This window comes from Sitophilus oryzae, unplaced genomic scaffold, assembly GCF_002938485.1.
Source record: "Sitophilus oryzae breed Bouriz unplaced genomic scaffold, Soryzae_2.0 scaffold_1913_pilon_pilon, whole genome shotgun sequence".
Lineage (NCBI taxonomy): Eukaryota > Metazoa > Arthropoda > Insecta > Coleoptera > Curculionidae > Sitophilus > Sitophilus oryzae.
The window spans coordinates 411,532-428,368 of NW_022146628.1; the positions used below are offsets into that span (position 1 = coordinate 411,532).

At 32.3% G+C, this 16,837-nt stretch overlaps 1 protein-coding gene across 1 annotated transcript in view; it reads left to right on the forward strand.

Moving 5' to 3' along the window:
• The window catches only part of LOC115883483, a 129,376-nt gene extending 115,453 nt beyond the window's left edge, over window positions 1-13,923 (forward strand). The window contains exons 13-19 of the mRNA XM_030901847.1: window positions 559-775; window positions 869-994; window positions 4,669-4,849; window positions 5,295-5,438; window positions 5,649-5,783; window positions 12,976-13,048; window positions 13,214-13,923. Of these exons, the coding sequence (XP_030757707.1) occupies window positions 559-775; window positions 869-994; window positions 4,669-4,849; window positions 5,295-5,438; window positions 5,649-5,783; window positions 12,976-13,048; window positions 13,214-13,332 (995 nt within the window). The 3' untranslated portion in view covers window positions 13,333-13,923. The remainder of the gene's footprint in view (window positions 1-558; window positions 776-868; window positions 995-4,668; window positions 4,850-5,294; window positions 5,439-5,648; window positions 5,784-12,975; window positions 13,049-13,213) is intronic.
• Window positions 13,924-16,837: the final 2,914 nt, after the last annotated feature.

Sequence of the window (16,837 nt, forward strand, 5' to 3'; positions counted from 1 at the left end):
AATGAAAACGCAGAAAAAATCTAGTGGTTCTTAAAATTTAAACAAAAATAATTTATTTTTAAATTTAGCGCTGTTTCACATGGAGCAATCTGCAAGTTGTAGTAATTGTTTGATCGAGTTCCATGAGGTTACATGAATATTTTCACATGGGCACATGAACATTGTTTCACAGTGTCGAAGCAAGGGCTCGACGAATGGCCATCGGACGAAATTATCCGGTTGGATGATCCGCGCCCATGTGAAAATATTCAAATAAACTCATGGTATTTGTTCAACCAACATGGTTCGCTCCATGTGAGATGGCACAACAGGTAACATGTTAAACACTACCTACAAAGTAAAATAACTACACGGTTGTTTTGGACTTATTTGAAAAACAGTAAAGGGAAAATATTTTTTTTATACGAACCCTGAAAATATTTGTACTTATTTAAGGCTCACCTTTTATAGTTAGTTCAGTTTGTATATAATAGACATCCCAGAATTTCGGTAAAATTAACAAACATTGAAGGTATAGAAAATAGGATTTGGTGATTTAATATTGGATATATTTAATAGATCTGGACGAATGTTCATCACCCGAGCTTCACGATTGTCATACTCAAGCAACGTGCGTCAATATTTTTGGCAGTTTCAAATGCGAATGTAATGACGGACTAAGAGATCCCTGGTCAGACAATAAGCACAGAGCTGGCAGACATTGCGAGCAATGTTCCGCTGCTCATTGTAATAACAGAGGCGAATGTAAATACCAAAATGGACAGGAAGTATGCGTGTAAGTAATATAAAATAAATAATTATTGCATGTTTGAGCTTTTAATGACTGTTAAAGTGTTTTTAATTAATTTCTTTCAATAAATTTATTTAGTTGCACCGGAAATTATTATGGAAATCAATGTGAGCTTGATGGTGAAGTACTAGGAGTGGCTATTGGCGCAAGTGTGGCAGCTATTATAATTATAGGTCTCACCCTAGTCTGTCTAGTCATGTGGAGGTAAGATATATTCGGTATATTTTTATTTATAATATTATAGCAGCTTAAATATACGAGTGATCTTCGATTAAGCTTACTATTAATGAATTATAAAAAATATAGAAACAGTTTTGCTTCATTTATAAAATATGTAATGGAATTCAAATTTTGATAATATACACAGAGGTAAATATACCGTGCTGGCCTCTGTTACTTTTGGGTCGGCATTTACATGTGTGGAAGTAAATCGCATAGGGATCTTATTAAGTCGGAGTGAGAGAAATGCGACCGACTGACGTGACGCGCGACGGTGTGCTGTTGCGGCGTTGCCGATACGCCTTTCCCTATCAAGTAAAGTAAAATCACGATGGCAAACCGCTTATTTTTAAAAGACTTTTTTTTCAAGAGATAACTAGATAAAATCATTAGACATGTTTCTGAGCATCTGAAATGGAATTATAAGGATATCGTTAGGGTGTCATTTTTTTTATAACGAGAAAACGTCAGTAATCGCGATAATTTAAAAACTCAACTTTTTAACACATAAAAGGCCATAACTCAAGAACCACTTTAGATATTGAAACTTTTTTTTTATTTTCAAGATTGGATATTTTACATTATTTTACATAAGAAAAATTCGATAAAGTTGTTTTTTCCATTCAAAAATTGTAAACAATCCATCCATTTACTTTTAGAGCATAGCAATTTTCAGCAATCGTGTAATTTTTTTATTGATAAAGATTTTCACATACTGTCTACAAAGAAAATACAACAGAAATATTAACAAAGTTCTTGAAAAAACTACAATCTATTATTTCTAATAGATTTCGAGATATCGATTTTTGAATTCAGAGTTCTAATAGCGCGACCACTATCGAACACCCACTCAATTCCACTTATTTTTTACCAAAAATGCAAGTGTTTCTAGCTTGCACTTAAAAAAATTCAAGCTATAGGGAAAATTACAACGACTCGTTAATAAATAAACAAATTAAGTATCACGAGACGTAATTAAATCCTGAAGCTGAACGCATGACGTACACCTTTCCCTAGAACTTTAAGTAGGTACTGACAGAGGTATTGATTGGGTCGACCGGTCAACTGCGACAAATCTGCTATATCCCCTTCCACGTCCCTTAGCGGTGTGCACAGTTTCTCGGTTTATTTCATACGTTTGGCAACGTGTTTACTGTCCTCTCTTTGTTCAGTACATTATAAACGCATTGTACTCTTCTTACATACGGAAATCTCGACTATGGAGTGTAGAGGTAAGGAGAAATAACTCCGTGCATTAAAAAATGGTCAAAAAAAGGGAAGAATTAGGATGGTGCTGCTGTAGCAAGATTCTAAAATTTAAGACATGCGCCGAACATTTTAGAACAGATGATTCAAGACATAAATATTTGACGTGAAGCAAACGCGAAGCCGCGGGTTTAAAAAAAATACAATTTTATTTTCATGTTGCATGAAATAAATTACAGATTTTTATTCAGCAGCAATACACTAGGCCCTTTTTTATTGTTTCTCATAACTTATTTCGCAAATGTCATTCAAGACGACGAAAAAATATTCTTATCGTTTTAGCTTAAAATTAATGGTAATTATAATTAAGACAAATTTTATTTAAAGTAATGATTGGTGATGGGTTTAAAATAAATATAATGCAGCTTTAAAATAACTTCATATCTACATTTATTTAGTATAAAAGTAAGTCAATATGTGGTTTTATTATTGATTATTCAGATATCAGAGCCTCTTTTTATTGTTTCTCATAAGTTATTTCGTAAATCTCATTCAAGATGAAAAAGCTTTAGTTTAAAATTAATGTTAATTATAATTAGGAAAACTTTATTAAAAGTTTAATTGATGATATGGGATTTAAATAAATATAATGCAGGTCAAAAATAACGTAACACATTTTATTTAGTATAAAAATTAAGCCAATATAATATAATTTTATACTGTACAAGTATTTATTTACGTTTTGCCATCGTAGTTGTCATTCATTCAGAATAGGGGATTTTAAATGTTCGATAGTCGGATGGCTTAACTACCTTAATATCAACTACTTCTAGACAAGAATCGTGTGCAGTATTATCCTCTTTTTCACTCCCAGCTATTCCAACATGGCTTGGAACGTGAAATAATATAATTTTATAGCCCTTCCAGATGCTCATGTCTTCCTTGTAGTTCACCCAATAGAATCGTTCTCGCAGCTTCCTCCCAAGTTGGTAGTTCCTATTCATTCAGAATAGTCGATTTTAAATATATTTGATAATCGGATGGTTTAACTATCGTAACAATAACTACTTTTAATAATTCTTTTTAATACTGAAGTGTACTTGTAAATACTGAAGTGGACAGTATTTCTGATGACAATTTTATCACAAACTTTAACATCTTGTTCTTTAAAATGAAACTGCCATACCTTATCTGTAGATTTCAAAGCAATATCTAAATGCTTTTGACCATCACTGTAATCTAATTCTTGTCTGAAAATCAATACCTAATATCATCCTGATGATTTTGATTTTTGATAGATTATTAAAATACAACACTTACAGTTAACTATATTTCTTGAATGTACCTAAAATTTTATGTATTTCCTACTTTTACTTGTTTAAAAAAATGCAAACAATTTGTGCATGTCTGTCAAACTTTAAAATCATTAAAAATAAATTTTATTTAGGTTGTAACTTTATAAAAAGGATTGTAAAAATATACTTTGTAACATGTATGTCAATAATCTTACGAAAAATGTTTACTACACTTTTGATTGACTCTAATTTTTACATATAATACAAATAATACAAAACTGAATTATATTATGTATTTTACATACCGTAGGCTTTGCCTTTGTTCTTTATTTTTCCATCTGCTATTCAATCAACTTCGCACCACACACACTTTAACCATTGTTAAATAATAAATAAAGCACAAAATATTGATAAACAATAATTATTTTATATTCAAAAACTCTGTCTGAAAAATAAAAACAAATTTTTTTTGGGTAATGTTTGGTTATATTTCTTTTTATTCTCTTATCTATGGTTACTTTTCATTTTTTAGAATCATGCGTTTTTAGCGCCACTGTGGTTATTTGGCGAACCCTTATTCTTCCCATTTTGTGACCACTTTTTCAATAAAAGTCCCGTAAGAGTTATTTCTCCTTACCTCTACACTCCATAATCTCGACCCAAGACTAACCTTGGCCAGCCCTTAGTATATCACGGTGGATAAAAAGAGGTAATATTAAATTACCTGAAGAATATTTGTATATTGTGTGACTTGCAAAGGCATTTTTGGCTTAGTTTTACCAAATGAAATTTTACACAAATGTACAGGGTGTCCCACTAAGAAGAGCTCTCGGCTGTATCTGGGAAAGTATCAGCCGTAGGGTTTACGGGAAAAAATATTTATAACTAAAGGGGCTATGAGAAATTGCTGGAAATTATTTTCTAGTTTGTAGAACGACCGCTAGGGGGCGCAACTGCAACAAAAAATACTAGGTTCTTTTTGTGCTCAGTAGGCCATTTTTTTTAAATGGATAAGGCAGATTTTGCAACTTGACGCCTCATTTATATGCATTCGCTTCTAGACATTAAAAATATTATTTATAACATAATATATTAAAGTTTTTTTTATTAATTTGTCTTCTTTTTTATGAAAAATTAATTTTATTTGATTTATTTTAGTCGGAAGTGGAGCAGAGAACAAAAAGCAGCTGTAGGCAGTCCTGTCTTCGGTTATATGGCAACCGCTAGTAACACTGTTAAAACACCTGTGGTAGGTGCCCCTCCATATCAACTGACACTCGAAGACCGTTTGAGGTGGGCACAAATAGCCGATGTAATGGCTCAGGCCAATCATTATGCTGTAAGTATTTATTATATTGGGTGTGTCTTAAATAAGGGCCAATATTCTCAGGGCTGGTAGATCTCGATAAAAGAAACATAGATTTAATTGGTGTAATACAAATTTAGATGGTGTATTAAATACAATATATTTATTTTAATGTCAAATACCGTTTACCGTTTCTAAAATAAGTCCAAAATAACTCCGTTAATTTACTTTGAAAATTTCCAAGAAAATGTTTACTTTTTTGTTAGTTTATTCTAATATTATCAAAAATTTATGTTCAATAACTAAAAATTAAAATAAAAACAAAAAATTCGAAATTTTCGCAAAAAAAAAAGTTTCTGGGGTCGAAATATACTACCCCTAAAATTATTTTTACATATTTAAGACTCACCCTGTATAAGTAATAACTCGATTTTCTTTATTAACATTTTCTTAATAACCACTTTTTATATTTTTATAGCCGGAACCTGGATTAGCTCCAACAAGACCATCCTCGGCAATGTTTGGTTATCCAACGTTGCCAATTGGTAATACATTGCAAAGGCATCCAGGTTCGGTGTGTGGTACACTACCTCCTGTTCCTCTCCCAAGATTGAATTTACAAGTAAGTTGCTAGATTTATTATAACCTGCTACGAAAATATCTTTACGAATATCTGTTCGCATTGTCTTTCGCAAAATTTATGCGATTTTTTGAGACTATCGACATTTTGAAAAATTGTTGTTAATACCTAACCACAGTTTGTTGAATGAACATTCTGTATTCACACCCGACAAGACAAATTCCGTTACTCTGAATTAAAAATATATTTTAGGCTCAAATGGCTAGCAGAGCGGCTAGCATGAAACCAGACAACAGCAGTTCAAGCGAGGAAGAAGACAAAGTAGACCTTTTGGGTAGAAATTTCCATGTACCCAGACCCAAAAGCCGAAGCAACGCTTCAATAGCTGTAAGTATCCAAAGAAAATATTCACACTTCAATATTTGTAAATAGTCAAATTTAGTCTATCGAAATTATAGAAGTTTGACTAACATTATTTTATAAATTTTATTATTGTTCTTAAAAAAAAAATACATTGATATATAGGGTGATTCACGGCGATTCAGGGTGATTTACGGCACGTTAGACATTTATGGTGAACCGGTGATATAATTTTTTTGAAAAATTGGATTTTTACATGAAGGCACCTGCACATCATTTGAAAAGTTGGATATCTTTCTTATTTCATATATCCTTAAGAGTTTTTGACATAAAAAATAAAATTGACAAAAACATTATCGTAAATAAGCATTGGTAAAATCATGAATTAAACATTTTTAAAGTTAAAATTTTGATTATAAGATAAGGAAAGTCGATATATTCGATCTGTATGAATACCGATAATGTGCCTAATAACCGATTGGATATTACACAGGGAGAGCAACATTTTTCTTTATAACCGTTGTAGATTGTAGAAAATTGATCATATCTTTGTTATTTTAAATTCAACCCTATATATATATTATTTAAAAATCGCATTTATATTTATATTATTTAAAAAAATCAGAAGACTAATAAAATTGCTTTTCAACGATATATCATATTCCTATAACTCTAAACCCTCGAGTTTCTTAAGTAGAGCTATTTAAAATTAATAATTCTATTATTACAGTTTCATTTCAAGAATTTCGTTACTATGACAATTTTAGAAATTTAGCATGTAAACTCCAAAGCCCTTAATTGATACTTTAAGTTTGAATATTTGTCATGGTAACGTGTTCTCTAAACGAAACTATAATTTATAACAGAATTATTATCTTTTAAATGGCTTTACTGAAGGAGCCAGAATGTTTAGGTATAGGAATATGATATATCGTTGAAGAGCAATTTTATTTGGATTTGGATTTTTTTTAAATAATATACATAGGCTTGTACACAGGTTTATAATATGAGCCGATGAGAAGCAAAGTGGTGTAAGTCAATTTTTTGTTTAAAGTGAACTAAGTCCATATCTCAAATCTAGACAATAGGTTCTGTTTAATGGCAAAGCGGTGCAAGTCAGAAGTTAAAACGAGGGTCAACAGATGGCAGCAAAATTCAGTTTGTGAGTTAATCGGCGGATACGTTGACAACCAAAGTGACGTACGTCGACTTACACCGCTTTGACGGTACACAAATGCTAATTTTAGATTTTTTTTGCACTTACAGTGTCATAGTTTGGGTGTTTTTTTATTTATTTCAATATATTTTTGAGTGTTTTGTGCACCAGCTTGTTCTTCGTGGTTCATTGGCGAATTGTAAAGATGGATTCGGACAGTAGTGCTGCAGATCCTTTCGAAAACGAGAGCAGCGTTGAAATTGTTCCGGATTCCGACGAAAGCACCGGTAAAGCTAGATTTAAAATTATTAGGTGTACGTAATATGACATATAACTTTTATTTTGGGTTTTCTAGAATCCACACCTGACTCGCAAAATGATAATAGATCTTCTAGAAGTAGAAAACGCCAGAGATATGAATGGAAGCGAGAGGCTCAGAAGAAGGCACGCAATTTTGGCCAAACCTATGTTACTAGTAAAGGGAAGGTTGTTGCTGAAAAGAAGTTTTCCGCTAACTTTGAATGCAAATGTCGAAAAATGTGCAAATAACATACAAGAGGCCTTACGCAAGACTTTGTTTAAAAACTTTTGGGACATGGGATCGTTTCAAACTCAAAACGCGTATCTATGTGGCCTAGTGCAGCAGACATTACCTTCTAACAGACGCCCAAGAAATTCTTCAAGACCGCCCAAGCAGAAGATTAACCATTACCGTTTCCAGGTAGAAGGAAATAGTGTAATCGTTTGCAAAAAATTTTTCCTAAATACTTTACAAATTTCTGATGGGAGGCTAACTCGAGCTCTAAACAAGGTAATGCTTGGAAAGCCTGCTGGGTCTGATGACCGTGGACGACGAGCTCCAAAAAATAAAACTTCTGTAGAGCAAATGAACGAACTTCTCAATCATATCAATTCATTTCCTTCATACCAATCCCATTACACCAGGGCTCATAACCCCAACAGACGCTACCTAGCAGAAAATTTAAATTTGCGCACAATGTACAACCTGTACTTGGAACATTGCTTGCAGGAAAATTTGCGGCCAGTAAAAGAAGCCACTTACAGACGTACGTTTAATAATTCTTTTAATTTGCATTTTCATAAACCCTCCAAAGACACATGCTCCAAATGTGATTCTTGGAAAGTAAAACTGGAAGCATCGCAGAATGAGCAAGAAAGAGCTACGATCAAACAACAGCATGAGTTACACCTAAGAAAGGCAGAAGCGGCCAGAGAATCCTTGAAACGAGATAAACTGAAGGCTCAGCAAGAGGAAGGCTTTTATGCATTTACTTTCGACTTAGAAAAAGCCCTGCCATTACCAGTTATATCAACTTCACTGGCATACTACAAAACAAATATGTACGTATACAACCTTGGTTGCCACGAAATGGAAACTGATCTAGGTTACATGTACGTTTGGAATGAGACGATTGCTTCCAGGGGTTCTCAAGAAATCGGTTCATGTATCTCCAAACACCTCCAGACTCGAGCTTCAACATGCAAGCACGTTGTGGCCTATAGCGATGCATGTACTGGACAAAATCGTAACATCAAAATAGTGCTTTTTTTCATGCAATTAGTGAGCAGCGAAGCGAATGAAATTGACGTCATAGATCACAAATTTATGGTTAGCGGACATTCATTCTTACCAAATGATTCCGATTATGGTTCTGTGGAAACATACGCCAGGAACAAAACCATATACGTTCCTGAAGACTGGTGTAATATAATTACACAGTGTAGAAGACATAAACCATTCCACCTGACTAAAATGTTCAGAAAAGATTTCCATTCAGTAGAGCAGTTAATTGGCTCAAAATTCAATGGATCAGAGTTGTGAAAGAAAATCCTTACATGGTATTATACAAAGAAACGCTTTCCGAAGACTTTCCATTTGCATGTATAATTCTAAAACCCAAGAAAGGTGGAAGACCTTCACTTCTTTCAAATATACCGACTACAGATCTGTACTCTGAGACACGACCAGTGACAGCGGCAAAAAAAGGACATGTTGGAACTTCTTCCATACATACCCCCCATTCACCATGACTTCTTTAGGAATTTATCCACGGCGCCAAATACGAACGATACAACTCCATTAATGGATATTGAAGAGGAAGAAGGAACCGAACATTAATGTTATATTTTTTCGTTCTACTTTTGTGATAATGTATTTTTTGTAGAATTCTTACATTTCTACATTAAATAGTACTTAAAATAAAAAATAATGTACTTTTTTTAATTTTTTTGCAGACCTTTGTAACTAGAAGAAGGACTCCATTGATAAGCAAAGTGGTGTAAGTCACTTTGCGCCCGTATAAAACAAAAACTGCATCGATTTTAGTATTCATACAACTTTACAATAAAACTTTAGGATGTTGTTACAACATCCCTTTGTACTAAATTTTGGTTTTATAATTTGGGAGTTTATTATTTACACAATTGCAAAACTTTGTGTTTCTCAGAAGTACTATTACTTGACTTACACCACTTTGCTTTTTACCGGCTCATACAGGGTGCTACAAATTCGCTTTAACGAGCATTGGTATCTCGGTAACCGTAATAGATGGTTAAATTGGGGTAAATTTGCGCTTTAGAATGTTCACTAAGATGCAATCAAAAAAGTATTGCTGAGATTTTTGGAAAAAACGGATTTTTTTGAAAATCAATTTTATTTTGTTCTGTCGTTACTTTTCAGAAAATCATAAAACTAATTGCACATTCTCATGGCCACTGTATTAGGGCTATCTGGTGGTATTTTTATATTTTCAAATTAGCTGATAATTCGTGGCATACAGAAGCCAACTTATTTTTTTAAATACGGACCTGCATTTTTATTTCAGGTTTTGAAAGAACTCGGTCTCCTGAGTACAACGATATACCACACTTATATTTTTTTATGGACATTGGAACACAATTTATTTAAACTAATTTCAAGTACTTACGGCTCTGTTTTTTAAATATTTAATTTACTCATCGTTACAATATTGATCAGCTTTCAAACTTAACGATGACGTGCAAGGTAAAACATTAAATACGGAAAATCAAATGCAATAAAAATAATAAAAAATAGGATAAAATAAATAATATTAATATAATATATTATAAACAACCAAATAATTTCCCCGGAAGATGGATTGGAAATGGTAGAGCAGTATAATGGCCAGTGAGTTTCCTGGACCGTCATTACGCCTTTACGTCATTTGTAAAAGTACGTATACATTTTAACGTTTACAATAAAGAGTACAAAATACATTCAGGTATAAGGAAGATCTGTTCAAAGAGCTATAAATAAAATTGAAACTTGCTAACCCTTTCAAAAATGGTAGACCATTAGAAACTAGTTTGTAGAAGTTGATTTCTTTATAATAACTACGATTCATATTATGCATATTATTAGATCGTTCTTTGGCTTGATTTTCCTTATTCGATCTTAATTAGCGTTGGTCAATATTGTTGCGATGAATATAATCAGATTAAATTAATTAAAAAACCAGAGTCGGACTTGAAATTATTTTAAAAAATAATTAAATGTTTTTGTTATTGTTAAGGTATCCAAAACAAAAAAAAGTAGCAAGTGTGGCATATCATTGTACTCAGGAGACCGAGTTCTTTCAAAACCCGAAATAAAAAATGCAGATCCGTATTAGAAAAAAATAAGTTCGCTTCTGTTGTGACGACTTTTCTGTCGTTACCCAAATTGAATGAAAAAAGAATCCGTTGCTCAGGGTTAGAGGAAAGCTACGTTCGTAGGTAAGGCTTCTGACTCATAGTGACTTTCTAATGTTGTTAAAAAATAAAAAAATGATAACATATAGGCTGCAGAGATTTTAATATTGATGTTAAGAATTCAAATAGGTATGGTCAAAGACAGTGAAAAGGGCGCCACTTACTTTGTTTATGAGAGTGGTAAAGTAAGAAACCAAAACGAAAAATACGATATCACAACATAGCTAAAATAAAGTAATCAACAGCATTAAGGGTCTATTACGTTTATCAGGAATAAAAGTCAGAAATAACTATCCTACATTAAACATTTATTGAAAACGAACACAAGTATCATCAATTAGTCACAGTGATCCCAATTAAACCGCAAGTTATTTTAAATAGATTCGAATTTAGTAACTGTATTCTTTGAACTAAGTAAGCTACTTAATATAAAAACAGGTGAAATTTATGTATATCTCAATACGATGATGTTTCGAAACATGTCGTGTACAAAAACCTTTAAAATGAATACATGTTAATAATTTTCATATAAAATATCATAGCTACGTAAGAGTGTACTGTACGAATCAAATTATAACTTATAACGTTAAATAAAAAATAATGTTGACTACAATATGTGGGATAAATAGTGATAATTTACCAGGTTATTAAATCTGTTGTCTCAAAGATTATAAAATAAAAGCGTACCTTGTGTATCAAACTTAAGAGACTTATCTGTATATAGTTTCTTATGATGTAAACAGGTAGGTAGGTATTCTCCAGACTAACAGAAGTGGGTGCAGATGACTATGGCAGGAGAAGTCTTCGATATCAGCCAAAAGAACGATTGTAATGTCAGGAACACTGTCTTAAGGTCTGCATAGGTCCATACAAAATGAAGTGGGTGAAACATACAATAATTACTGCATAATTACTGCATACCATGTGGTAATTACTGAGTACCATGTGGTAGTTACTGAGTACCATGTGGTAGTTACTGAGTACCATGTGGTAGTTACTGGTCTGAAAATCAGCTTTACATAAATATATTCAAACCATATGCCGATCCAAACCAGTAATTAAATACTCAAATAAACGAAATAAAAAACGGAAATAAGGTGATCATTCCAAGAAGAAACCAAACAAATACGATCTATACTCTGGATTGCATACTTTACAAGGTTTTCAAATTTCCAAATCGGATACCCGTGCAATGGAAATCGAAAAGTGGATTCATAATGCTTTTCACTGGAAAATTTGTCGGACGCCGAAACACGCGTCTTCTTCAGATCCAAATTCCCAGAAAGAAAGAAAAAGAGAGAGAAAAAAGTGATATCATATGATCGAAATCATTAGAACAGAAAATCGCAATCCACAGCGAAGTGAGATTCAGACAAGTGAAATGCAATTGAGGAAGTTTGGCATATAGCGAATAGATGGCGCTAATAAACAAGACAAGTGAACTGTAATAAATGAAGTTTGACATCTAGCGAATAGATGCGCTAATAAAAATTAAATATCGAGACAAGTGAGCTGTAACAAATGGAGTTTGGTATCTTTGGCATCTAGCAAATAGATGGCGCCAATACTAAGAAATTTAAATAAAATTAGATTTTTAAATTCAATTTTATTAAAGGAAATAAAAAATGCTACACTGTATCTCACAATTATCTGCTAATTTGAAAATCTAAAACTACCATCAGATAGCCCTAATAAAGTGGCTATGAGAATATGCAATTATTTTATTATTAGTTTTTTGATTTTCTAAAAAGTAACGACAGGACAAAATAAAATTGATTATCAAAAAAAATCTGTGCTTTTCAAAAAACTCAGCAATCCTTGAAATTTTTAAAACTTTTTTGATGGCATCTTGGTGAATATCCCAAGGAGCAACTATGCCCTAATTTAACTATCTTTGTATTTATTACGTTTTCCGAGATACCGTAACAGGTAACCAATTTCCAATTTTTCAAAAAAACCCTATCATCGTAATTCCAGTTTACTAACTTTTTATCGACTGGACAGTCAGTTGCCGGTAGCGGCTAGACATCTAATTTTTAATCCATAAGGATATTTCAAGAATTTTTTTTTCTTTAGTTATAAACTCCCTAAATTTCAAAATTTGAAATTTGTGATACTTCTAGAAGAACCTTACAATTTAAAAAATTTACAAGCTATAATTCATATGCGACGATGTATAATTACTAGATATAGTCCATTGTTAAATAATATCTTTCAATATAGTCCTTTGTTATTTGATTGTTACCTAAAAAAAGTATAAAAATCTAAGGTATATCTGTATTTATTTTGCATTTCACTATGTTATTGACTAAAATTCTTTCATTTTTCCAGAATCAAAGTGGCATTTATTACGATGTCGACTACGACCAAAACGACATTTACAAACCCAGCGGTATTCCAATGAGTACGTATGGCCGAACACCTTTTTTTAGAAACTAGTTCGCAATAATTGTGAATAGCTTAGACGAGAACGAATAGACTTAGAGCGCTTTATTCCCGTTGTAAATACGCGAGAGCAACAAGACTTATAAGACAGTGGTTTAATCTTCGTTTTATCTATCTGCTGTAGAAGTGTTCGGCGGAATAATGGGCGGACGCCGGCATAATGACAAAGGAAACGACGACGAATGGTGGTTGTATGATGATTTTAAGCACAAAGGACGTACTAGTCCAACGACATCCTTGTAGAGAACAATATAACTCGCAGTATCTAGTATTTAATTGTAAAACAAAACCCTCGAATATTTATTGTAATTTTCAATTAGTGCACAGCTCGCCAAATATAGTATGATATCTGATGATTTTCCCACTGCTTCAAACGAAAAATTGAAAACTTACTTTGCAATACCAGTCTTATATTAGTAGTTATTGCTAATACCCATCTACCAGGTGGTGCATCGGAACACGGGATATAGAAAATTGTTTTCTTCCTGTTCATTTATTTTTGTATTCATAGTTCCATATGTTTAATACCGCACCTTTCGTTTCAAATATCTGCCTAGATTATTTTATAAACTGTTGACTTATACAGTATAGGCTTTCCGGAGACTGAGCTGCGAACAAATCTAATACAGCGGAAATGCCATTTCCAGCAAAATTCCGTTTAACCATTGTTCATTTAAGTTTTAATTAGTTAACCAAGTTTTTAAGAAGTTGCAAAAATCATTATTTTACACAAAATTACTCTATTTGGTACCTTCATATTGTGACATCGAATTTGACAATGACACAATCACATTTTTGCTGATATTTTAATTGTAGCTTTCTCTGGGCCGTATTTAAATTTTACTAAATTGAAGGTAGATTTTTGCAAATAACTTTTAAATGACTATTCCAAATGAAACGAAATTCTAAACAAAATTATAACTTTAACGCCTCTTCAAAGAAGTCTAATACAACTTTTGCATAAAATTATCTATGGAGATATTTGTACTTTCAAAATTTACATGGGATTTCCTATGTCCCGTGTTCCGATGCACCATACGGTATACTTGTTCTGATTTCACTTTTTTTTTTTTTAAAACTATGTCTATTTTAAGTTTTTTTTAAGTTACCAACTTATTTGTTGGGTAAGCCAAGTCCGAAACACATGCTAAATTGTAATTGAATATAACACACGTTGCCCAAATACTAACGCGTACAGTAACAAATTTCTGATTTTGTGACATCGTAGTTTTTCCCCTTAAGGAATTTTTTAAGTTTTTTTAAAAATATATTATATTTACAGTTAAAAATATGTCATTAGAAAAAACTAATTTAGACAAGAAGGGCTCCAGCCCGTGCAGATGCGCTATACACAACTAGCACATAAAAAAGCATTGGCATCTGTCAATGCTTGATTAGCCGCCTATACAGGCAAGGGATTTTTAAAAGATTTGTTCTGGCGTAGTTTCTACCTTTCATGAATATCTGTAGGTTACTGGACTACCACCGATAAATATTTGTAGGGATATTGAGAATTAGATGTGAATGATCAGATATCCGCATGTATGAATATCAAAATATCTGTACTCTCTATGATCGAGTAGGCGGATATGGAATGTCATATATGGACTGTGGGACTGATCGTTTAAAAATACCTTACTCTATGGGCGGATATTTTTGTTTTGTATAGAGCGGGAGCATATCAAAATTTGCATATCATCCTGTAGGGCAAATGTGATCGAAAATTATCTACTTCTATAACAATGACAAAATTAATTAAATTATTAAATATTGTTGTGTTTAGCACATTGACAAATTGACAAAAAAATATTTAATATAATCTGTTAATCATTATTGATTATTGATTATATCATATAGTAGGAGGTAATCCAGAGATATTGTTTGTTTGTAAAATGTTTCCTAAAGCATATTTATTTGTTTCTTTACTAAAGTGGCCCATACATTGTCAAACAAATTGCGCAACACAGGCTGTTGCGCAACGAGTTGCCAATGTATGGTAACGTGTGATGCGTTGCGCAATTGTTTGATAAGTTTCAAGAACGTTTGAATTCTTTTGTGCAACAGGCGTTTGCGCAGCGCGTTGTGTAGTGTATGTATGTGTTGCGCTTCGTTGTGCAATATTTTAGTTCTTTCATCCAAATTCTTTGCTTTCTTTTTCGTTTTTTGGTATCATTGACATCATCTACGGTATATACGATAATAATTGCCGCAATGGCAATTCAGGACACGATTTTTTCTCAAACAATGCACAACTTTTAATAAAAAGTTTGATCAAAATTTTATCGTGCATGGGTGATGCAGTTGTGCAACGGGACGTTGCACATGGCTTTGTTGCGCAACTTGTTTGATAATGTATTGACCGCTAAATCAGTTGTGCAACGCTAAGATGCGCATCGCTTTGTTGCGCAATTTGTTTGATAATGTAAGAGCCGCTTTACACTTTTTTGCCACCGTCCTGTCTGCATTTCAGGTCATCACATATTAACCGTATATGATATTAAAGCTTAACAAAGAAGTATGTATCTGATAAGCCAATGACTGTTAATAGTTGACTGTTATGGAACAAAGTATGTATAGAATGTTTGATATTATAGACTGTTAATCCTAAAATTTGAAATCCGCGTATATGTGCAGTTTTATATGAAAATTTTGTTTTCCGTTAACTTTAAATATAATTATTAGTTTTTATTTCTAATACACATTAATATGTAGAGAATCTTATGTATATTAGAAATAAAAAATAAGTCATCATTTTTAAAAATTTCCATGAAAAACAGATACAACAGCAGATTTCAATTCTAAGAGTAAAAGTCTATAAACAAATTCAAAGAAAATACTGTGCAACGAAAACTGTTAATATTATTGATATTTATTTGGCACTAAATAATAATAGAGTAGTTATCTTTATGCAGAACTCGCTGTCACTAAAAGTAAGACGCTGTCACTAAAAGTATGAATTTTTTGCATTTGTTTTGCGTTTGAAAATTAGATACATTAAATTAATAAGCTCTTACAGATACAACAAAAAAGACCAGTGAAGATTTATCACTGCGAACGTAATGGTCTATAATATAGGTTATATCAAAGGAATAAAAATGTTTTGATTTGGCAATGTTTTTTTTATGATAGCGGATATATGCAAAAGAATGGCTAGATCCAATAAAATCATAGTAGGTATTTATTGTCGTTTGATTTAAATTTAAAAATCCCTAATATGTAATCCTAAATGATAATTTATTTGTAAGACATTTTGTATATAGGTACTGTATATGTTAAAAAAAATATTTATAATTATTATTACAAAATTGAAACTCATCGGCAAGTCAATATTCTGTATATCATTGATATTTAAATAAAAAATATTGTAAAATATTGTTGTTTTATTATCGCATCAAATTAACAAATTTTGTTTGGTTTTCATTGTGGTAGGAGCGTTTTAAAAATTATATCAGTTCATAATATTTTCAGCCCAGTCTCTAGTATTCTCGCTAACTTATTTAGCTACATCAGCTGTTTCGTCCGTTAATGGAATTACTAGCGATGAGATCACTCCAAAGAAAAATACTCGGCTGTTCGAATATTCAAATCCTCGGAATGTCACGAGGATTTTTGTCGATCCTCGGGGATTACTCAGTACGCAACTAGCGAGAAAACAAAGCGATTTTTGATTTATGCTGAAATCGTCGGTATAGAGGATAATCGTTTTTTTGTACACCTACATCCTCTTTGTTCAAAAACTTCTTCCTCA